The sequence below is a fragment of the Sminthopsis crassicaudata genome, chromosome 3 (genome assembly GCF_048593235.1).
Source record: "Sminthopsis crassicaudata isolate SCR6 chromosome 3, ASM4859323v1, whole genome shotgun sequence".
Taxonomy (NCBI): Eukaryota; Metazoa; Chordata; class Mammalia; order Dasyuromorphia; family Dasyuridae; genus Sminthopsis; species Sminthopsis crassicaudata.
In genome coordinates, this window is record NC_133619.1 from 50144342 (window position 1) to 50169997 (window position 25656).

At 33.8% G+C, this 25656-nt stretch overlaps 1 protein-coding gene across 4 annotated transcripts in view; it reads right to left on the reverse strand.

Moving 5' to 3' along the window:
* Positions 1-25656, reverse strand: part of PLS1 (plastin 1) — a 122769-nt gene that overhangs the window by 13096 nt on the left and 84017 nt on the right. For all 4 annotated transcript variants that reach the window (XM_074298434.1, XM_074298437.1, XM_074298435.1 and 1 more), the window contains exons 4-11: positions 25248-25377; positions 23752-23884; positions 19276-19357; positions 15760-15925; positions 15526-15668; positions 12600-12695; positions 8557-8752; positions 2853-2931 (exon numbers count right to left, since the gene is read on the reverse strand). In XM_074298434.1, the coding sequence (XP_074154535.1) occupies positions 2853-2931; positions 8557-8752; positions 12600-12695; positions 15526-15668; positions 15760-15925; positions 19276-19357; positions 23752-23884; positions 25248-25377 (1025 nt within the window). The remainder of the gene's footprint in view (positions 1-2852; positions 2932-8556; positions 8753-12599; positions 12696-15525; positions 15669-15759; positions 15926-19275; positions 19358-23751; positions 23885-25247; positions 25378-25656) is intronic.

The following is a 25656-nucleotide window of genomic DNA, read 5'->3' on the forward strand; positions in this document are numbered from 1 at the left end:
AATTATTCATGCATACATTTTGAAAATAAAAAGCTTTAATCAAAAAATAAAATGCCATTTTAAACTAAAAAATAGGAACAGGGCCACTTATTCATGTTAGACAGAGTTCACAGATGATAGATCTCTAAGTTTTCTACTATTTATATTCTCCAAATATGTAACATGAGTTAGCAGCACTTTATACACAAGCACAGGCCTCATACTTTCTGAGGTCTTTAGTGGAATTGAGCCAATAAAGTCTGTTCTTTACCAGTTCAAGGGTCTTTTTTGGATCCATATCCCCAAAGTCTTCATATAAGACTTTAAAGGCTTTACTGAGCTACTATATGACTGATATACTTAGCAGAGGCTCTGAAAAACTGTCATTTGTCAAGTGAAAGCTTCGTTACATTTTTCTCTAGCTCATTCAACCCTTTGATCAGTCTTATGTTTTTCCAGGATCTTGCTAAAGACAATGATGTCATCAAGATAAAACACCACTTCAAGGAAGTTCATGTCTCCAGCTGCTCTTTCCATCAATTGTTGGAAATTGACAGATGCCCAAGAGGTGTCTTGGGGCAAATATTCAAATGGGCAAGATCAAGCTGGACAAATGAGAGTAATTTCCTTGTCTTCCTTTGTGAAAGGAACCTGGTAGTAGCTGCTACCTAAATCCACTACTGAGAGCCACTGGCTATCTAAAAGAAAATCTACACACACTTATATCTTTCTATTTTTTTTGTTTAGCTATTAGATTTGACATGAATTGATCATCAATTTATGACACTGTGAAATGGGGGCAGGTATCCCAGTACTTGGGATACTTGTCAGAAAAGACCACAACTAGCAGTGAGAAATGGGACAGCAATCACACACAAAGGGTATGGAGACAAAAACACATGAAGGCAAAGACAAAAGGCAAAAGGGGTACAGAAGCAGACAGTATGGGAATAGGGGCTTGGGATGGTGCAAAGAGATAGGAACCATGAGCAAGAGGATGGGAAAGAGATAAGTCACTTCCATAACTATGGACTACAGTAGAGAACATTCGGGCAAGAGGAACTATTAGGAAATAGAAGAGAGGTGGCAGGGAGGAAAAGGATAGGACTTTGAACATCTCTCTCTCTTTTTTAATTGTTTATTTTTTCCATTTATTTATTTAAAGCTTAAATAGAAAATAGGAAAAAAAACCTTCTATATGCACAGCAGAACATAAGATTTCAAAAATAAAACAAATTTCCATTTCAAGAAAGCCTATATAATAAATACTACACATTGTGTTCAGAGCTGTCCATCTTTTCTTGGCTTCCTTGTAGATTTCCTTTTGTTCTCTGCTGTCTATTTTTACTTTATTCTTTTTTCCCTATTCCTCCCCAATCCTCAAGAAGGCTATAACTTAGCACACATATATTTCTTTATACATATCTATATATGCACACACATATAAATATATGTATATATATGCATATATAAACTTCTTTTATAAATACATACATATATGTGTGCTTATATATACATATACACACACTTCTTTTCCTGGCATTGTCTTCCCTCCCTAGTGGTGTACCAAAGCTACATTCTCTTCACAAGTGGATCCAACTTGCAGGTATCCGTCTTCTGAGCACTTTATCTTCCTTTCTCATCCTTCTTCTATGGTCAAAGCCCTTCTGGACTTTGAAGAACCACTTTCTTATAATTGCTTCAGTAACCCTAGATAGTTTAGTGAAGCTAATCTCTTCAGGAAGCAATAATTTTGTCTGAGAATTAAGATTTCCATTGATAATTACCAAAATGTTTTGATCCTAGTAATTATTAATAAATGCAGCTAATTAAGTCCTAATTGTTTCATCATTAACAGTGGATGAATTTCAAATTAAATATCTGTATTTTAAATTTTAATACCATACAAACTGGTAGACTCTATACTAAGAGAAACCAGAGATTTTTTTTTATTCATCCACATTTGGGAAAAGACATTGGAGAAAGTCTTTCACAAACACAAAGGGAAGAATTTAGAACAACATTTTTGAGCTTTCTCAATATTAATGCCTTATTATAACTTTCAATACAAATTATGAAATAAGTTGCTTAAGTTATTTGAGGAAAAAACAAATGTCATGCCTGAAAACAACATGCTTTGGCATTTCAGAAGATGCCTGATTTCACTGGTGTGTTCTTTCCCTTTACTGGGGCATCCATACCTTAGTCAGCAGCTTTGTGATTTGTTATATCCAAAAATCTTCATCACCCAATGGACACTCTTGGCTATAAGCCTCTCTGAACTTAAGCAGAATGACCCTCAGTTGACAGACCAGATCCTATCTCTAGGCTTGTGTGTATTTTTGTCTATCTATGACTCTCCAGAGACCCAAGGGAGGAGTTACATCTTAGAAAAAAAGTCAATAGGTATTATGTATAAATATAATACACATAGAAGTGTGGTGATAGTTTTGGGGGAAAAACTCTCTACCTCCCCCCAAAAAATACCTCATATTATAGCAATATAACTAGGCAATTTTAGAATATTGATAAGCACTTATAAAATATAATTATATATTTTTAACCAGTACGATTGAAAATTAAACTCAAAAAGTTATTTCTTTGCCAGAAATTCAAATAAGGCACAAAGATTACTTTTACTAAAATACTTTTTATGTAAACATTTGCAATCAAACTTTTAATTACTAATTTTAAGTTTTTCATTTTAATTTCCCTTTTAAAAATCCATTGCATTGCCAAGCTTCACTCATTACTTGATTCTATATGGTAGCAAAATGCCTGATTTAAAAAAATAGTACTTATTTTAAAATTCAGGACTAGTCCTTAAAGTATTTGCCTTTAACAATAAAGATGAGAATCAATCAAATAGTTACCTGTACAAATGATTAATATATGGACTGACACCCAAAGAATTCATCCAGTTTCGGAATGTTCTCTCTTCTTTGCTTTCTCCTATAGTAGACATGAGTTCATATTGATGATTTAGGAGGAAAAAAAAGAGGCAAGAAAGACATACATATTTAAACTATTCTTACACTTAAGCCAACTATATGCGATTAGTTGTGGTTCCTGTGCTGTATTTCCTTTAGAAAACAATTCCCATTTTGCAAATGGCAATCATTGCTGCGGAAGTCTTTATTTGTTTACAGCATTACTGAGCAGAAAGTGGATTACTTTGAGGCTACACTAAATACAACAGCTGATATTTTTAGACCTTTAGCTGCAATCCAGTCTGAGGGTGGGATTCTAAAAATTAATAAGTTTTTTTCATGTTAAGTAGGAATTGAGAAGCTATTATTTGTCCAAGGGAGGAAAAATGAGCTTTTCGAAAGGGGCCTCTAAATATATGTTCTTTAGTTTTGCACAGAGAAACTAATGTAGTATGTAAACTGATACCTTATCTATGGCAAAAGGGAAAAGTTGAAGGAGAGTGAGAGCTAAGAATAAATGCAAAATACAGTAAAAAAAAAAATCTGTTAACCCAGGTGTTAAGAGAAACTGATATTTTGATACTTAAAGGTCACCTATGTTCTGCTGCTAGTTCCCATTGTAAATGGATCAAAGCTACAGCCTTCCTGAATACTGCTTAATTATCTTCTGTAGCTAAGATTTACTTTCTACCACATTAAGGCTATAACATTGGAAATAACTTTAGACAACACTTCTAAGTACCACTATTTGGTTTGTGGTTACCATCACCTTCAGGATTCCCACCACAGAATGTCTATAATTAGGGAAGGTATCTCATAATATAACTACAAAGCAAGAATTGAATCTCTTAAGAAATACAGTGGAAAATCAAGGGATTTCATTGCAGTGTTCTCTCTTCTATGCTTTCCAGATTGTAACTAGACCCATGCACTTTAATTTCACTCCCAATTGATTCTCCAGATTTATTTCTTAGTGAGAGTATTCTACCATTCTAGTTTGAGCTGGGGAGTGCTGGATTATCCTAGAATATCATGAATCACTTAGGTCAAATGGGCAATTAACTAGGAAGGAATTGGTATTATTCAGTACTCCTAACCCATAGGTTAACCCAACTATACATTCTGTAAGATCTCAGAAAAATATGCTTGTTCCAAGACACTCAGGGACACAAGGTCAATAAATACAGGGCCAGCTTTTCCATGCTTTTTCACACCAACTCCCCTGGGGGCTTTCAGACAAAGATTTCTCACCTCAGAACCAAAAGGCCTGATTACTCTGAGAGCATTTCCTCTATTATATCCCCAATCAGTGATTATCCAGATTCAGTATGAAGACCTCAATTAAAGGTGAGTCCTCTATCAACCAAGGCAACCTATGCTCTTTTCAAATAACTCTTAATTATCAGGATATTTCTCCTTGCATTAAGCCCAAATCTTTCTCTTTTCAGCTTCTACCCAGTGCTTTTTGTTCTGTCCTCTGGGGCCAACAGGACAAAATTAATCTCTTTTTCACATGACAGCCCTTGAAATTCTCGATGACAGTTAACATATTTCCTCTGAGTCTTTTTTTTTCCTTCAGGCTAAACATGACTAGCTCTTTTAATCTTTACTGCCGCATTTTCAAGGATCCAACCCTTTACCATACTGGTGACCCTCTTTTAGATGCTTTGTAATTTATCAGTGTCCTTCTTAAAATGTGGCACCCAAAGTGAACATAATATTCCACATTTGGGCTTGCGGTGGAATACAGTAGGTTCATCACTTTCTATATCTCTGATTCTCTTAATGGAATCTAAAATAAAATTAACATTTTTGGTTGCTATATCACATTGTTGATGCATAGTGAGCTTGCTTCCCATTAAAATCCATAGATTTTTTTTTTCACATGAACTACCATATAGTCATCTCCACCCATTTGTGAAATTGACATTTTTGAACCCAAATTTAAATTTCACTTTAATCCCTAGTAAAGTCATATTTAGTTCAAAGTTTCTGTCTTGTCAAAGTTTGCATTCTAACTATATCATCTAATGTTTTCAAGTTTGTGTCATTGGCAAATCCTAAGTGACTTTATTCAAATTGTTGATAAAAATATTAAACGGCAGCTGGTCAAGTATTAATCCCCGTGACACTCTACTATAGACTTTTCTCCAAATTAACATTGAGTCAAGTATTCTGGGTACTAGACAACTTTCTAGGCAATTCTAAGATGAAATGGCAAGAGTAATCTCTGGAACCAGCCAGTGTAGGAATGAGAAAAGGGAAAAGGGGATCTGGAGGCTAGCAGTCCTGAATATTATTTCTACTACTGAGATAGGAAAAGCAAATAGTACAATAGATTTTCTATGGTTTTCAATGTTAATTATTATATTCTTTTATTTCTATTAAACTATACATGGCATCTATTAGGATTTTTATTTTATCACTTCTCTGCTTTTCAATATTTATAAAACATTATTTTAAAAAAACCTAAAATGTCTAAAATTCATAATTTCCTTTTCCCTAGTGATCATTTAACAATTCTAATTAAAAATGCCATCAAAGTGATGGTCTTCCACAATATAAATATCAAAATTAAATCTCAGTGTGTGTGACATGAATTTGTCCTTCCCTCCTTTCAGAATAAAAGAATTAGAATCATCAAATATAGATGGAAGGGGCCCTAGAAGTCATCTAATCTCATCCCTTAATTTTATTATTAAGGAAACTGAGGCTTAGTGGGCCTAAGATCACATTTATATTAAAGTTTGGAACCAAGATTTAAACCCAGGTCTCAACTTGAAGTTCTGGTCCAGTTTCTTGGACTTACACAATTTAGGAAGCAACTCTGAAGGGCAAAATACAAATTACACGTTTATAATGTCATGGTTGCAACTTGATTTAAAATAATAAGTAAATTTTACCAAATAGTCATGCTATAATAAATCCAGTGGAAAATATAAATATTCTGTTTGTTCTCAGATTATCTTGACACTTTCATCAGCTTCAGATTTTTTTTACTAATAATTAAATCTGAGTGTTAATAAATTTAAAAATAAGTGATATCTAGAAAGTAAATAAGTTTTGTAACAGAGCATTTATTTATCAAATTCTAATTTTATCTGTAAATAAATGCTCAAAACCCGAGACATCATACAGTGTACAGAGTGACTGTTAATTAAAATAAAAGCATGTGCATTCTGGATTGCAGAGTATTTTCTAGATTGGAAACAGGAATAAAGGACACTGCAGAAATTCCTATGGTAGAGTACAAAATAGTCTTTTCTTTTATTGTCTGTCCTCTGTGATGGAACTCTTATCATACTAACTAGGCTCTTTACATTCTTATAGAGCTACAAAACAATGGATTTTATGGACATACATCCAGAGAAAAGGAATGATATCATTCATGTGTAGAGTAGGAATTCTTCAATAGCTTTGTTATTCACAAGGTTTTTCTCTGAAGATAATATATTGACCAGTATATGATTTTGCTTTGTTTAATAAGAAGGATCTAAGGCTTAATTGTACTTGGAAAGATTTCCTTGGATTGTATTAAGATACTTCCAGTAAGATTATTGATGCTACATAAATTTGGGTGATAATTATATCTGAATTTGTGGGGGAAATACTGTAATCTGAACTCTACTTTTTATATGTCAAGCATAATATGAAAAACATCTGTTTTAAGAAGCAGTGCATAAAAATATGAATAGCCAGAAACAGTCATCTAAAGTTCCTGCTTGCTCCAGATTCATGATCCTAAATATAATGATTGTAGAGTCAAATGATTATTTTTAAAGGATTATATCAGGAGAAATGTTCTAAGGCAATTGATAAATACTTCCAGCAGTATCATCTTCAAATTGTATATGGTAAATACTAAAGGAAATATTCAGCAATACCATTCACACTGAAAAAAATCTACCAAATGCATGCTGAATACTATAGCAAAGGAATCCAAACAAGACAAAAGGAAGTAAGAGCCAGCAAGTTCAAGAATGCATCTCTAACTAGCAAGAATTCAGGGGCTAAAAATAGCAGACCATTTTTAATATGCCATTCTAAACAAGTGTCTTTTATTATAAAACAAAGGAATTTGAAATTTGCCAGACTTGTGAAAACCCAGTCTTCCTTAAATTTTTTTTCACAATACTTCAGTTTAAATTTCCATTTTAATGGAAATATCTTATGAAAATATTATATTATTTCCATTTACCTATGTATAATGAAGAAACATATTCTTTAACTTTGAAGCTATTTAAACACCAAAGAAATTATTGTGATTGTGATACGGTAGATATAGTGACAGAAATGAAAATTATTTATTTGTGGTATTATCATAGTAGTAGAAGTTATAAAAGAACATAGAAGGGGTATGCATGTGTCTTCTTTACCGAAAGCAAGGAAGGAGTGTATGTGAAAGGGAGGAATCTGAGAACTTTACAGTTTCCATTTTTCAGGAATGGAGGAAACTTAGCCATTCTCTGATACAAAAGGTTGAGTCATTCTTAACAATGGTGATGTTCTCCAGAAATACCATTACTGCTGTCACATTTATTTTCTTTTAGATTCTTGGACTAATAGGAATAACTATCTAAGCTGTGAGGAAATGGGAAATTAGAAAAGACAGGAAAAATAAAGAAATAATTTTTCTCTATGTTGATGTTTATATTGCATGTTACAAAACAGGACACTTGCCTTTTCCTATACTGTGTACAGTAAGATCTTTAAATACATATGGGAAATATGAAGGATCAGAATGAACCTTTCAAAAATAAAAAAATAAAAGGTTTGTGGACATGTGGGATGAAGGGGAAAAAAACTTATAATTCAACTGTAAAGTCAAATTGTCAAAATAATTGTGTTTTAAACTATAATATCCTACTACACTAGAAAGAAAATCAGGTGATTATCAAAGATTCACTTCAGGGTCTTAATTTGAACTACATTTTTGCTTCTCCATCATGTCATTTTTTCGGCATATTAAGACAAGGATAACACAGCATAAACAATGCAAAGAAGAAACACCAACCCAGAAGAAAAGAATAAATGATAATAATAGAAAAAATTCAGAATAATTAAATTTATGGATAGAAAAGTACTAAATACAGTACCTACATTAGGAGGGGTCAAATCTGCATTTCATGAAGCAAAATAGGAAAGTTATAAATTATGAGATAGATAATGACAGCTTATATATAAGACATTAAAATAATGAGTATTTCATTTTCCCCACCACCAATTAATATTAAGATTACTTGCAAAAAGAACTGATCAGGAGAAAAATGGAATTGCTCTTTAGCTTTGAAATAGAAAAAATATTCCATTAATGTGTTCTAATTAAAAATGTATTATCCATCTTAACATGATTATATGTTATTATCTGATGGATTTTTAAAAGCATATAATAGTTTTCACTAAGCTAATAAGAGCTGGGGAAACTCTATGGGTTTTTACCCCAGTCTTCTTTTTTCTTTCTGAATTCTAATTTATTAACATACATACGTGCATAAACACATTGTATACACACAAAGATACATATACACAAGACATACAAAATGGTTTCTTAGATACATGTTTTCCTCTCTTGCTATCCTTGATCGTTATAGTGAGCCAGCACAGTATTTTGAACAGAACAAGACAACTTAAGACTGAAAGAACTTACCTTCTAACAAATTCATATCAATGTCATTATTCTCTGGCTTGTGCAGACATGGATACGTGTTAAACAGATTTGCTACAAAAGCTAAATTAAGTTTAGGATTTCCAGAAACCACATCTGCAGGAGAAACAAATTGCCTACAGCCTAGTTTGTCAGCTTCTTGAAGCATCAGGGTAGCTCTCTTCATATCATTTCTCTCCTGTAAAGGAATGAATGAAAAAAAAATATATATTTATTGAACATTTTTGATATACTTACATGTTAATGATACTAAGTATTAGCAAGAACAGGATCACTTTTTAACTAATATCTGGGAAGTGAATTTCAGATTTCACCTAAGACACTATTTATCTAACACTCCTCTAAGATTACACAGTGAGACAAAAAAACTCCCAAGAGCTAGTTCCAAAAATTTTATTAGCTTATTCATACTGTAGATAAACATTGTTCTGCAAATATATCTGATGACAGTTTGACTTAACAAGAAAGCAGAGTCTCCAGGAACTTCTAAAACTCTGGCTTTGATTATTAAGTCTGTAAAAAGCAGGAATGAAGTCTGAGTTATTTAATCCACTATATTAGAACAATAATAACACCTTACATTTGTGTAACACCTTACAAACTCTTTTGATTATGTCTTTTGATTCTTATACCAACCCAGTTTTACAAGTATTTTTCTCATTTTGCAGATGGAGAAACAGGATCTGAAGTTAAATGTGCAAGGCAGCATTCCTGCTGGACACACACAATCAGATCAAGATTTCAGATCTTCTGACTCCTGGTCCAACATTTATTCCAATATGCCATATTGACAACCAACAAGAGAATTTTCAGATACTTATTGCCTACACAAAAGATATCTGTAGATGGCCTGGCTCATGAGTTAGTCTACCCTTGGTTTAAACTGTAGAAAATGTCCTGAAAAATGAAATATTGATTAAAATAATAATATATGTGGTCATAAGGAATTTGTGGAAATTAGGGTGATCAGTAGGCAATCTGATAGAAGTTATACATATATAATCATTTTAAACATATTTCCATATTGGTCATGTTGTGAAAGAAAAATCATAACAAAAGGGAAAAAAACATGAGAAAGAAAAAGCAAACAAACAAAAAATGGTGAAAATAGTATGCTTTTAAAAATATCAATCTCCAAAGTTCTCCCTCTGAAAGCAGATGGCAAAGTCTATTGGAATTGTGTTGTTTAAAGGAGCCAAATCCATCCCAGGTGATCATCACATAATCTTGCTGTTGCTGTGTACAATGTTCTTCTGATTCTGCTCACTTCATTTAGCATCAGTTCACGTAGGTCTTCCAAGGCTTTTCTGAAAATCGCCTGTTCATCATTTCTTATAGAACAATAATATTCTTTTAAAAAATGATATTCCCATTACTTTCATATACCTAGTTTATTCAGTCATTTCCTAATTGATGGGCATCTCCTCAATTTCCAATTCTTTGCCAACACAAAAAGCTGCTAAAAACACCTTTTGCGTATACAGATTCTTTTCCCTCTTTTATCATCTCTTTGGGATATAGACTCAGTCAAATGGTATGCACAGTTTTATAGCCTTTTGGGCATAGGAACTCAAATTAAAAAATAAAAATAAACACTTGAAAAAATGTGCATGTAATTTAAGTATTTAATGAAATAAAATATGAATCTTAATACCTTTCCTCTGAGATTATCTCCAATTTATCTTGTATATATCTTGTTTGTGCATAGATTTACATGTTTTTTTCTCCCATTAGATCATGAGTTCCTTGAAGATGGGGATTACTTTTGGCCTGTAGTAGAAACTTGATAGCTTACTAAATGTCTTACTTGCAGCCCCAGTCCTAAACTCTAGCTAAAAGTTTATAAAATGTTTCATAAACATTTCATTTTATGCTTATAACAACCCTAAGAAGTAAGTGCTATTATTATCCTTATTTTATAGGTGAGGAAATGGAGATAACTCATATGTGTCTTTGGTTATATTTTAATTCAATTCTTCCTGATTCCAGATCTAGTACTATGTCCACTGAGACATTTGGTGACCTACAGCCAACAGAGCTGCTTCCCAAGGGGGAGAATGAAGAAGGATGTTGCTGGATTCTGCCCAACTTCACTTACTTCAGTGTGAGTGTGAGAGTACATACCCTTTGATCCAGCAATGTCTCTACTGGGTCTATATCCCAAAGAGATCATAAAAAAGAGAAAAGGACCCACATGTACAGAAATGTCTGTGACAGCCCTTTTTATAGTGGCAAGGAACTGAAAACTGAATGGATGCCTATTACTTGGAGAATGGCTGAATAAGTTGTGGTATATGAATGTTATGGAATATTATTGTTCTGTAAGAAACGACCAACAGATGATTTCAGAGAGGCCGGGAGAGACTTACAGGAACTGATGCTGAGTGAAGTGAGCAGAATTAAGAGTTGCATTGTACACGGCAACAAGAAGATTATATGATGATCAACTGGGAAGGACTTGTTGTTTTTTTTCAACAATGAAGTGATTCAAGGAAATCCCAATAGACTTGTGATGGAGAGAGCCATCTGTATCCAGAGAGAAAACTACAGAGACTGAATATGGATCACAGCATTAGTATTTTCACCTTTTTGTTGTTGTTGTTGTTTATTTACTTTATTTTTTTATTCTCATTTTCCCCCCTTTTGATCTGATTTTTCTTGCACAACATGATGAATATGGAAATATGTTTACAACAATTGCACATGTCTAACCTTTATTTGATTATTTGCTGGGGCGTGGAGAGGGAGAGAGAAAAATTTGGAACACAAGGTTTTGCAAGGGTGAATGTTGAAAACTATTCTGCATGTATTGTGAAAAATAAGAAGCTATTACTATTTTTTTAAAAAGACCAGAGTGACATACATGATACTTTATACAATCACTAGAGGAATTTTAAGACTTTAAGTCTGTCCTTAATAAGTATCAACAAGTCTTTCTACACAAAACAAAATATGGGATAGTTGTTCCTGTTGCTTAATATTTCAGTATATAAAACAGCATACAGATTCACAAAGTCAGGACAGTTTGTAAACAATTAGATGTTTTTCCTCTAACATAGGATTATAAAAGAAAGACATCCTCCGTTTAACAAGTGAAGCTCCCCGTTTCTCTTCAGCAGAGATATTGATGGGATGGATTCCAGACACTATCAAGGTCAAGATTCCTCTCTGCCTCTCCCTCAATCATAACAGCCACAGGGCCTAGATATGACCTGTTCTGGTCACATTCTAGATTCCTAAAGACAGAAGCACATCTTAATTCAATTCACCAATTATTTATCAAGCACAATATCTACAGCATGCAAGGTACTCTTAAGTATGCCCTAAGGCAGTTTTTTTCTTAGCTCTTTACAGTAGTTATAAAAAAACTGAATTGTTCCAGCATAGATGGAAAAGATCTCAAAGTACCTTGTTCCTGAAGACTTGTTAAGCACAAACAAGAACTGTTTGCCTCTCATCCATAGTCATTAAATTCAGTCTATTTTTTTTTTTTTTAAATCTCAGGCAATTTCTACAGTTACTTAACCTTAGCCAATCAACAAGAGAGAATCCACAGATGAGGAAGCATTTGTCCCACTGCTTCCTCTAGAGTAAAATCTATTTCTTTTCGTGATTCTGATTCTGATAAATAAGGCAAGAAATCTGGCTTAGAAGCAGTGAATTTGTCCCTCATGTAGTAATAGGTACCACTGGACTTCTGAACTCCCAAATGCATCTATATGTCAAAGCTATGGGATTTTGTCAGATTGGAAACATGTTTTGGCAAGAGAGATCACAGTCAGACTATAAATTATTAGTCTGGCTGAGTTTCAGAGAGGTTCAGTGACTTGCTAGAAAGTGTGAGAGGCAGGATTTGAATCCAGGTCAGGGCTTCCTGACTCCAGATTTGAAATCTTATATTTCCAATATCTAACAAATGATCCTTGAAGGCATCATATTTACTAAAGGATTTCTATTTCTAACTACCCACACAACCGCAGACTCATGCTACCTGGGTATAAATGGCTCTAGAATACTATACTTACATTTAATCCCGAAAGGTCAATGGTAACAGGAAATTCATCATCTTTGTCTCCTTTGGGGGCAATCTGATTAAGCAGATGAAAGTAGGCTTTGGAATCCTGTAAGGAAAGAAATCAATTCATTTTTAAGATTTGATTTTTTACAGAAATGTTAAAACTGTAGACATGATTCCCTTCTCAAAGAACAATATAATTGATTAAACCTCAGTGCCTGGCACATAGTAGGTATTACATAAATATTAGTTATTATTGCTGTTATTAACATGTGATGTTAAAAGTTATTTATAAAAATCCAATTCAATTAATTCCACAAATATAATAACAGGTAAGTGTTGTAAATACAATCCCTTGCAGGTAATTGCATTTAATACAGCAAATGTATAAAGCAGGTTAAACTGGTTCCATCTATATTTTACAGACAAGGTAATGAAAGCTCATCTTGCCTAAATACCCACAGCTATAGGCAGCAGAAACAGAATTTGAATTCAGATCTTCCCAACTCCAAGACGATTGAGCCATGTTATCTTTTTAAGAACCTACTACAAGCAAGACTTTGTACACTAGGAATACAAATTCAATCTTTATGCATAACAGGTTCAGGAACAAAGGAGGCAAAGACTCTCTAACACTAAGGAGCTTCCTGAGGGAAAATACCAGGTAAGCAGAAGAACAGACACAAATTAGAGAAACTGATTAAAGACTCCTTGAAGGAAGACCTATGAATTCTACCTGGAAGGAAGCTAGGGATTCTACATGTGAGCTGAGAGCAATTTAGGAACAGTCTGAAGAGGTAGGAAAGAGATTGTGTGTGAGAGACAGCAAGAGAACACTTTGGTTATACTGAAAGGGAATAATGGATCTAGAAAGGAAACTTGGGCCAGCCTGTCAAGGACTTCAAGTGCCATACTGATGTGTTTGTATTTATCCTAAGGGAAACAGGAAGTTACTGGAGCTTTTTAAGCAGAAGAAGGATGGGGTTTAGGAATATCAATGTGGTAGCTGGTAGAGGGGGCTCAATTAGGAGTTACACCAATAGTCCAGGTGAAAAGTAATAAGGTCCAGGTGAAAGATAATTAGGTTGTGGCTATACAAGTGGAAGAAAGGATGACTTTGAGATGCTTTAGAGGTAACATCAATAGAACTTCATAACAAACTGGATAAAATAAAAAATTGGAAATAACTGAGGATGAAAACCTGGGTGATTTCAAGGCTGGTGGTACTCTTGACAGAAACAGGGAGGCTTGGTAAAGCTGGGTTAGAGGAGATTAGTAATGAATTCTGTTTTGATATGAAGATTGAGACGCTTTGGGGTGTAAGTGGAAGTGTCCAAAGTGCAGTTGACGGTGTGGGAGTAGAGCTTAGGAGATGTTTGTATGGACGTGATAAATGAACCAATGGGGAAAAAAAACTACAGAAAAATCAGGAAAAGAGAAAGACAAAAAAAGGCTGGGGAGAGAGTCTGGGATCTAATATAAAAAATTAAAAATCAGCACATACAAGAATGACAGGTAATCGAATAACAATGACTACAAGCAAAAGTGTTGCGATTGTTTTTGTGGTGATGGTTGCTATGGTTATTGTTGTGATTGTGGTTATATTGTTTCAGTGATGTTTGACTCTACATAATTCCATTTGGGGGTTTTCCTGGCAAAGATACTGGAATGGTTTGCCATTTCCTTCTCCAGCTCATTTGATAGATGAGGAAACTGAGGCAAACAGGATTAGGTGAATTGCCCAGGGTCACATAGCTAGGATGAGTATGAAGTCATATTTGAACTCATGAAGATTAGATTTCCTGATTTCAAGCCTGGTGGTCTATCCACTGTGTCACCAAGCTGCCCACAGAAGCAAATGTAAAATACTTGCATATGAGAAATCCAGGGAAAGCTTTGTCAAAAATTGGAGAAGGGTCACTTTAAATAGGGGAGAAGGAAGGAAGAGAAAGAAGGAGAAGGAGAAGGTGGAGGAGAGAGAGAGACTGAGAGAGAGAAAAGAAACTTGTCAGGAAAGTCTTCATTAAATGCATAGCCCCTGATTTGGGTCTTAAAGGAAGTGAAAGTACTAAAGGGAGAAAATGGAGTAAAATCCATCAGAGTCAAAGGGGAAAATATTTTGACCAAAGACAATAAAAAAGGAGATGAATTCTTATATAGAATTCTCATACTATAATGAGAATTGTGGATGGAGAGAAGTTTGGAATGTTAAAGGAGTGAGACTAAGGGAAAAAAGTAGAAAAGGTAAGTTGAGTCAAGGTCATTAAGGGTCTTTATTTTGAAGAGTAGGAGTTTATACTTTATTCAGAAGACATTAACTGAAGTTGTCCTGGAGGTTTTTTAGTAGAAAAACTGAATATACATAGACAAGCATGCATCAGGAAGACTGTTCAAGAAAATCCAATTTGTGAATGATGGAATCCTAAATTCATACTCAAATCTGGGGGAAATAATTTTTTTTTAATCTCCAAGTATATACAAACTTAAGAGCAAAAAAAAATTGAAGTAGCATTAGAGTTCCTTTGAATTATGTAAGATCTTTTATTTTAGACAAAACTTGCAATGCATTTTCTTATTTAAAATCCTACAGTTTCCTGCAGGAAATTGGTTGCCATCTTGTATAGAAAGATGAAGATACTGACTTTAATGACATAAGATGTGCAAACAATGAATTGCTACAGGATTTCAAAGGAAAACTCTAACTTGGATATTCAAGGAAAGCTCTACAAAAGAGATGGCATTGAGCTGTGTCTAGGACAACAAAGAGGATTTAGATGAGTGGAGAGAAGAAAAGTGGGGAGCTGAATTCATCCTGAGCCTCCTATGAGGTTCTGAGTTAGGTCCAGCATAAACATAACACGTGGTCCCCTCTTTCCTTTTTGTCACACTTTATAATGCCAATTTGTAAAATAAGATATCTGAAGAAAAAGGCAAACCTTAATATCTTGACTAAAGTTGCTGATTTTCTCCCATCCTGCATTAGTCAGATGAAAGTTCACCCATCGTAGCAACAGTTCTTCTGGAGAAAGCTTCATGAGTTCTTCTAGATCTTCTCCTTCATTTAGTAAGGCAATCAGGGCTAAAAAGAAGGGGAAAAAAGATGAAGCACTGCTACCTTGAGGCCAAAAGTATGCTTTATAGGAAAAGCAAATATTGTCATTATTTTTTACCTTCATTCCTGGAAATCTCAATATCAGCAAAAAGACCAACTTTAATGATCTGCCATAGAAGTCCCATAACCAAATGAGGTTTGCCTTCCTTCAAATCTTGGGCTCCAATATTGACTACAGTACAGCCGATGGCTGATGCTGAATTCAATGCTAGATTTAAGTTTTCCTAATTTTAAAAGAGAAATACAACCAGTCAGTTCCATTAAAAGTCTTGCTGTTCCAATGATCTTTTTCTAAAGGGAAGTATCTACACCCAAAGAGAAGATTGTGGATCACAAGATAGCATTGTCACTCTTTCTAATATTGTTTCCTTGCATTTTGTATTCTTTCTCACTTTTTTTCTTTTTTGATCTGATTTTTATTGTGCAGCACAGTAATTGTGTAAATATGTATACATATATTGGACTTAACATATTTTTTTTACCATGTTTAAAATATTGGATTATTTGCCATCTGTGGGGGAAGGGGGGAAAATTGGAACTTAAAATTTTGCAAGAGTTTATGTTGAAAAATTATCCATGCTTATGCTTTGAAAAAAAGCTTTAATAAAAAAGTCTTTCTGCACATTTTATGTTTTTTTTAAAAGAGCATGTTGCAGAAGTTTCAAACCTCTTTGGCCCCAAATTCAAAGCCTCTTTAGATTAGTAAACTTTCAGGAGTTTGGGCTCTACTGCCATGCTCTTTGAAAATCAGTCACCTCCTTTGAGGAAAGAGAAGGAAAATAGAAGAAAGAGGAAAAAAGGAGAGGGAAGAGGAGAAAGGAGGAGAAGAAAGGGGAGGGAAGGAGAAGAGAGGGGAGAAAAGAAGGAAGAAAGCAAAAAAGGAGAGCTAGCTAGAAGGCTATTACACACTTTAGGCAAGAAGTGATAGCCTCATGAAAATGGACATGAAAAAACAGCTGAGCAAAGTTATAGGGATCAGGACAAATGCCTCATTCGCTACCATAGAATTGTTTCCTGTAGAAAAAAATTCCATGCCATTTCCCTATCACAGCATCCTAACTTCAAGGAAAATACAAATTCATATGTGCACCCCTTCAATAGAGGCATTTTTCAATCACCAACCAAATTCTGGTGGATCAGAATTTAGATATGACTGCTACTTATACCTCAAACCATCAAAAAGCCTGGTTTTTAGCCCTGACTCTCTTGCTTATTAGATGCAAGAACTTGAAGAAAATATTAGCTTCTATAAACTTTAATCTCTTTATCTGTTCATTTTAAGTCTGAAAATCTGTACTCCTTACCCCACACAGTTGCTGTGAAGATCAAATATAAAACTCATTGTAACCTTAAAAGGCATTATTAAGCCCTTGTATTATTACGATTTTATTTATTATCATATAGTATATCATAACATACAATATATACTATTATTAAGATACACACATATTATCTAAAAGCAATTAATTTTGTATACTAGAAAAATATAGACTAATTCTCATGATGCATCATTTTTCCTCTACAAGTATGCTATTTTCAAAAGAAAAAGAATCTGCTTTTAAAATGCCATAAAATGACATCCTGAAACAATAGAATTGATTTAACATAAGCCTTTGCTCATGTCCTTTGCTTTTTCCCTTGTTGAGAATAATTATTTTATTATAAGGATAATTATAATAATTCTTTTATTTTTAAATAATAATCCTTTTAACATCATGGCTTATATTCAATGATGACAAAGAGAGGTAAAAAAAAAAAAAACTAAAAATTTTAGGAGAGATGATAAGGAAATAAAGATATGAAATTTGAAAAATTTGGGCTTGAGCTGACTCATTAATGTTTTTCTCATTTATCCCCAGGAAATCTTGAAATCAAACTGTATATTGAAAATCCTTTCCAACTAGCTTTTCCAAGGACTGAATGTCCTATATTTATATGAATCATCTGTATGCAGATGGGACCTTCTTTCAGTTGCCATTTGGTATTGATTAGTAATCTAAATAATCAGAATTGAACATGGAATATGCTAACAAGATTCAACTTTAAGGGTTTAACTTTTTTTTTTTTTATAAAAATTAAAAGGTTTTTTTTTTCCCCTTGCCCCCACCCCAATACACTGAATTTATTTTTTTTTTTTTTGTCTCTGGATACTAACAAAGGACTGAGGCAATTAAGTTTAGGTTATTTTCTGAAGTCATTGCTTTGTTAGTATTCAGGAACAGAAATTAAGCTCCAATTTTTCCTGAAGGAGGACTAAAATAATTTGCTTCTCTGGTGTTTCTGCATAAAATGACTCTCAAGATTCCCTCAAGCCTTATTGTTCCCTAGAAATAAATCTATTATCATTATTCTAATCCAAGAATTATGCTGCTTGAAGCAATGTCTACCCTGGCATAGTCCTCTCATGATCTCAGGTATTTCTATCCCTCCAAGACATTTTGAAGTAATCTTTATAGGATTTTAAATAGGAAAAACTTTGCCGTATTATAAAACAGAGTTACAAGATTCAGGGTAAGGGAAAAATTAATATTTTGTTTCATCGTCTGGAACAATAGTCAATCTTGGAAAATCATTTTCCTAAAATTACTCAAACCTTTTGACCACTCCCATCAAGAGCTCTCCCCTCTCCTCAGCTAGTTATCAAGGGGTCTCCTGGGTAGATCAACTTTAATCACTTTAGGAGAAGGGAGAAAGCAATAATTTTAATTAGACATGAAGTAATTCTTTTCCAAGGTCTTGTTTCCACCTCTAATCTACTTTTGGGGCTTTAGCTTTTGTTCTTGATCTTTTATAAATTTTCCTAAAAGAAAGAGATTAAACTTAAGAGAATGGGGGAAAAAACAATATTAGTGGAGGACATTGCTTCTTAAGACTAATTAATCAATCAATTAATAACCATGCCTTCCTTCTACTATGTCTGGAAAAGGCTTTAAAGTGGAATCATATTCATTTCTTAATATTTCTGTTGAAGTAATAAGAAGGTTTTCATGTACTGCCACAAAGGTCAAACTATTGTAAATTGTCAGAGAAAAAGCCTCTGTCAGTTTATGTTAACATCAGTTTTTGACTTTTTTCCTCCTCTAAGAATATTAGAAAGTTAACTGCTTCTTGTAAGTCTGATACAGTTGCGGGGTTTCTCCCAGTCTATATTTCAAGTCCTACAGTTGACTTTTTAAAGAGGAACTAAACCTTCAAGAAGGAAGAAAGGAAGGGAGAGATGGAAAGGAGAGAGGAGAGAAAGAGAAGGAGGAAAAGAAGAAAGATTTATTTACTATGTGCTAGGCTCTGTGCTAAGCCCTTTACATTTGATCCTCACAACAATCCTGGGAAGTAGGTGTTGTTATTTCTATTTCACAGATGAGGAAACTGAGGTGGACAGAGATTAAGTGATTTTTAATAGTCTGAAACTGCACTGAGACTTTAGGGACTGTGTATAGGTATGTGTGTGCACATATACATATGTACAGATATATATTCCTCACATGTCATAAAACCATCATGCAAAAAAAAATTATGTTGTCTGTTGATATCCAATACAAAAGGCCTACTTCATTGGAAAAGTCTGAATACTTACAGAAATAGTGAAAGGGGTGAGTTTCTTCTTATTAATGGCTCTTTCATCAATGGTATCTGGTTCAGAGAAGTTGATCATTTTGCTAAAAAGATGGAAGAGAGTAAAAAAAATTACTTCAATTGCTTCATTTACTGTCAGAAAGGTTTACATTTAATTCTTCTAAACAAACAAATTTCTTTTTTGAAATTTCTTTTTGAGAAATTCTTCCTCGTAAGGGAGATCAAACACTAGTTTAAAATTCCAACATGTTTTCCAACTAAAGAAAATTGTATTCTTCACTTCAATAACAGCTTTACTTTTTTTTTTTACTTAACCTCTACCTTTTTCAGTTTCCTCGTCTGTAAAATGGGAATCATGAAAGCACCAATCTGCCCGGAGCCTCCTAGGATTGTTATGAGAACCAAATGAGGTAAAATTTGCAAACCTTAATTGTTTTTCAGTTGCATTTAAAAATCCCATTTAGGCAAAGAAAATGTGGTTTGCCATTTCCTTCTCTGGCTCATTTTACAGATAAAGAAACTGAGGCAAACAGGAGGAAGTGACTTATCTGGGGTCACACAGCTAAGGCAAACAAATTTGAGCTCAGGTAGATGAGTCTTTATGATTCCAGATCCAGCACTGTGCAGTATGGCGCCACCTGGCTGTTCCAAAAATGTTAGTTGCTGCAAATTAATTTTAATTCTGCAGGACCAAAGCTCTAAATTCTCCTCCTTGGAGGATAGCTTTTATTTAATTGAATTAACAGTAGCATGGAGTGGCAAAAAGTGATTTTCATCGGAGTAAAATTCATAAAATCTGTTTACTTTCCTAAAACAAACAACAACAACCCCTAAGATCTTTCTTCCATGATTTCACTTGATTCCTCCACTGAACTCCTATTTTGACGTGTGGAACTAAATGTGTGTTAGCCAAGATCCAGCCCAGTTTAGTCCAGTGAGGTTTATAGTACTAGAAATTTACCTACCAGGTGAGATTGTGTCTCTCTCTCCATACTGAGAGATATATCTCAGACAGACAGAAACAGATAAACATGCAGAGACAGACTGACACAGAGATGGAAAGTAAGTAGATAGATGTGAAAAATAGATACAGAAAGATAGAAAAGAAAGAAAGGAAACGAAAGGAAGGAAGGAAAGAAAAGGAAGGAAGGAAGGAAGAAAAGGAAGGGAGGAAGAAAAGGAAGGAAGGAAAGAAAAGGAAGGAAGGAAGAAAAGGAAGGGAGGAAAGGAAGGAAGGAAGGAAGGAAGGAAAGGAAGAAAGGAAAGGAAGGAAAATGTAAATAAAAATACACTTGGACAAATCGAATTACGATAAATAATATTGCCCAAAAATATACTTAATTAAAAGCCAATGGTCCTCTTATTCAACAGGATTCTTCATACAGTGAAAGATCTTAGACAGACACATACCTTTCTTTTTATAAATGGATTTGATCCATAGAACCGCAGAAGATATCTTTTTAGTTTGTTTATACAAAAGGTTAAATAACATTCTCTATGAAAATCCAAGGATAATTTACATTTTAAGAAGAGAGCTATAACTGAGACACAGATCTCAGGAAGGAAGGAAGGAAGAAAAAAGAGAGGTAAATAGATGGATCTATCCACAGACATATCTATATGTAGGCATATAGATACAGACAAAAAATGTAGATTGAGAGAGATATGGATATAGATAGATATAGAAGCATACAGAAGCCAATTCATATTAGCTCAGAAAAGCTGACTTAAATGTTCTTTATGAGCATTTAAATTTCAGAAATTGGAAAATGCTACAAATCAGGATTTGATTTATTATTTAATTGATTTGTAGGCTGAAGAAAGGGACAGAAAAAATATCAATAATGTAGATTAAACTTAAAAGTGTATTGTGTGGACAATTTTTCCTCCTAGAAAGCTGTCTAAACATTTACAAGTACAACCCTATGCAATACAAACTTTTACATATGTGTACACATGTACATAATATATGCACACACGTATACATCCAGGGTATGCTAGTAAATGTTTAACATATACACAATATGTACATATCCATGTGCATGTATATAAGAATATGGTGGCAAATATTTAACATGTGTGTATGTGACAATATGTTACTTGAAAGCACCTCTATAATAATATGAAAGTTTTCTCTGGGTTGAAGAAAGCACCTATCACTCATGAAATAACACATTTTAAAATATTTAAATAATACTTTAAAATCTTTCTTGTAGAAGGAAAAGAGAAGGGAAAACGACTATAGAGTCATTACAGGACCATGGGACTATGTCCTTAATTTCCCATAAATTTTAAGCTTTCTGTTCATTCTAGCAGCCTCTTGGCTTGTCCTTTCTAATTTATCTTGACTATAGTCACATCTCTGCCAGATAAATGTAAAATTGGGCCAGGATTCTTTTCAAAAATATTTCTGCTTTTTCCTTTGTGAGCTGCAGGGCTAAGAAAGAGTTTTCTGTCTTCCCTTGGGCATTGGAAGGAAAGAATTCTCTGAGGCTTTCAGAACACTTTATCCCAATAGACAGAAAGATAAAGTCTTGATATTAATTCCTCTAATAACCATCCCCCACTTGAAGTCTCTCAGTGGACCTGGAAAACACCGATATCAATGATAGCATTGCTCTGGAACTGTGTGAAAAGAGCAGCAATAAAAGTAAGGGAACAAATTAACATGGTGGAAGCTAATGTACTTAATTGAGCAGTGAAGTTGTGTTGAGTCTGGAGGCAGGAAGACTCATTTTTGAATCTGTCCTGACATTAGCTGTGTGACCTTGTGCAAGTCACTTCAACCTGTTTACCTCAGTTTCCTCACCAGCTGGAGAAGGAAATGGCAAACCACTTCAGTATCTTTGCTAAGAAAACTCTAAAGGGGCCACAAGAGTCAGACACAAGTGAAAAATGACTGAATAACCAAGAGGTTTCTAAGCAGGTGATTATTCTGCTAAGCAATTCATTTGTTAAATTATAATATTTATGAGTAACTCACTCAATAGACATGTTGCATAATATTATCATATATATTATTGAATAATTACATTATGTATTATTATTCATTATTAAGCAGCTAAATGATGCAGTAGACAGAATCCTGAGTCTAGCATCAGCAGATCTAACCTCAGACACTTACTAGCTGTAAGACCCTGGGCAAGTCACCTATTTTCCTGAATTTCTACATTTTTTTTGCTTGCTTATTTATTTATTTGTTTGTTTGTTTGTTTAGTTATTTAGTTATTTAGTTATCTATCTATCTATCTATTTATTTATTTATTTACTTACTTACTTACTTATTTATTTATTTATTTATTTTGAGGCAATTGGATTTAAATGACTTGCCCAGGGTCACACAGCTAGGAAGTGTTAGTGTCTGAGATTAGATTTGAACTTAGGTCCTCCTGACTTCAGGGCTGGGGCTTTATTCACTGTGCCACCTAACTGCCCCCACATTTTTAAATGGGGATAATCCTAGCACTTAACTCTCAGAGTTGTTGTGAGGATCAAATGAGAGAAGAATTGTAAAGTACTTAGCACAGTGTCTGGTACATAGTAAGTACTATTAGCTATTATCATTATTGATAAATCATCATAATTATATGTTTTTTTACATCACATATATTATTATAGCTGGTAGCATTTATGCGTCACTTTCAGGTTTTAAGGTACTTTACAACACTTTATTAGGCACTGTGCCATTTATCTGTGATGAGAAGTAAGTCTGAAGAGCTAGGGTTCAAACTTCACCTCTAATCTATGATGCTCATATAACCCTGGGCAAGTTAACATCATGGTATTCCATGTAGTTTTCATAGGATCAAATTTTCAAAGCAAAGGACAACAATAAAGTTCAAACTCTCTATTATACAGATGGGAAAACGGAGGACAAAAATGTTAAGTTACATCAGAAATGAAGTCTAAACCTCAGTCTTCTTGACTCCAAGTATGGCACTCTATCCACTACACTATGATACCTTCTTTTTAATTTTATTTTTCCTGACTACATAAGCTACAGATCTGAATAAGTAGACAGTGCAAAGCCTTATGCACAGGAATTGAGATCTACCAGAGCAGAGTTCAAATCTAACTTCAGATTTGAATTTTATTTGTAAATCATGGAATTCATTGATGGCTAAAAAGAAAATTATTGGTCTCTAGATTGTTTTTTTTTTTTTCTGGCAAGTCATTAAAACTCTGTCTCCTTCAAGTTCCTCATCTATAAAATAAGGATAATAGCATCCCCCTTTCAAGACTATTGTGAGGAGAAAATGAGGTCATATTTGTAAAGTGCTTTGTAAACCTTTAAACACTATACAAATATTAGCCATTACAAAGGAATTTCCTATACTGATGAAATCAAAAGTCTAGACTAAATAACAACAAAAAACACATATTGCTTCAAGAGAGATTTAAAATACATAAATATTTGACTTACAACTTAAGAATTTTGCTAAATAGATATTCAGACTCTAGCAAATATTCAACTTACCAAAGAAGGATGCCATCTGCAAGTGATTTGAAAAGACTGGCATCAGCAGGATCCATAGGGATTAGATGCTTACAGTCAGGGTCATTCTCCAGGGCTTTGTTTATCCAGTTAACAAAAGCCACTTTTTCTTCCTCTGGAAAACAAAGTTATAAGCATTCAGGAGTCATGAATGATAAAGTCACAGGTGCGTAACCACAAGAATAAAAGGTGACCTTAGAGAAACACATTTTGACAGTTTTACACCTGTTTTAAAATGATAGATGGCTTTTTTTAGTACATTTCTTGAAAATGTACTAAACATGGAAGAATCTCTATGAGTGAATTCAATTACTTCCATTTAATATATTCTAGGGGAAAGTGAAGTACTTTTATTAAATGAGAAGAATTTAAATGAATTTGGTCAGGGTTACTACTTTTCCTAATACGTATTACCAATGGCATTGGCCAAAGAATTAGAAGTAGGAATTCAATAATGATCTAAGACAATCCCAAAGAAATCTAAGAGAAAACCCCCCCAAAATAATCAAGACTAACAACTTTATTTCTAGCCATCGATAAAGTCCATGATTTATAAATAAAATTCAAATATCTATGAGTGTGAAGTCAAATAGAAATAAGTCATAAAATAAAGGGTGATTTTTAGTGCTAATAGCTGGAATGTTATAGTTTTAGAATTCGGAGTAAATAGAAAATGATACAGTCTTGAACTGCTATATTACTATCAATACTCAGAATTATCTGCTCAGGCTTTCTGCACTTTGTAAACCAAATTTTTCCTCCAAGTTAGATTTAGCCTCCCCCCCCCCCGTTTTTATTCAGGAACAAAAATGTTGCGGGTTCTTTTTTGAGCTATGTACTAGTAAAAACAGGAAGTTCAAGCTTTTTAGTACTATCAACATGGAAATCATTTAGCAATAGAAGTAGAGTTCACATTCCCATCACTGTATCTATGTTATAGATACAGTGTCTCTCTTTAATACTGATATCTGTAGATAATTACATTTTTTAAGCACATTCTGAACAGATATCTAAGGTGGGGGGAGAGGAAGACAAAGCTTTCCTTCTCATCAAAAGAAATCCAGTATGGGTAATATCCTGGTGGCTGGAAGGAATAACTTGGCAAAAATATTTCTTTGATCCTCCTGGCACTTCTTTGATTCTTTAGAGACAGATTGCATGGAGTTTATTTACAATCACCTTATCTGATGGACTGATGTGATCTTGAATTTAATATAGGAGTAGATCCAAATAGATAATTCTATGAAATAGACTGTTCTCCTATTTTGACATTTAGACCTCTTGCTGCCAGCTGCACCTAAGAAATGCTTACCTTTATTCTTTCTACCTTTCTCTGAATAGGTCTGAAAGAAAAGCTTAAAAACTAGATAGGCGAACCAGTCCCCCATTCATACTAAACATAGTTCTAATCATCACAAGGCAGTTTCTCAATACATTACTACTGCTGCAACTGTTATACCCTAGTTTGAGGATTTTACCTGCATAAGAATGTTGTGTCCCCTCACTGGAGATAGCAGAGGTTCCTCCAATGGCAGTAATTCCTTCTTTCTTGTTTATGATTTTTCTGAATGTTTTGCTGATGTCTTTGCTTTTTAATTCCTGCATTAACTGAAATAGAGCATAAAAGAAATTTCATTCAGAATGCATCACGAGAAAAATTTCTGCAGAAACAAAAGTATTTTTAAGTGGATTTTTTTAAAAGTAGAGAAACACAAGAGTCAATTGAATATGGAGTCAAGGAAGGAAATATAAATATGGAAATGTAACTTAACATTATGCCAAAAAATAATAATTCATTGACATAGGTTTCCAATTTGTCACAAAGAAAAGCTTAAGAAAAACAATGTGCTTTTTTTTTAGACCATTAAATATATGCATTCATTTTTT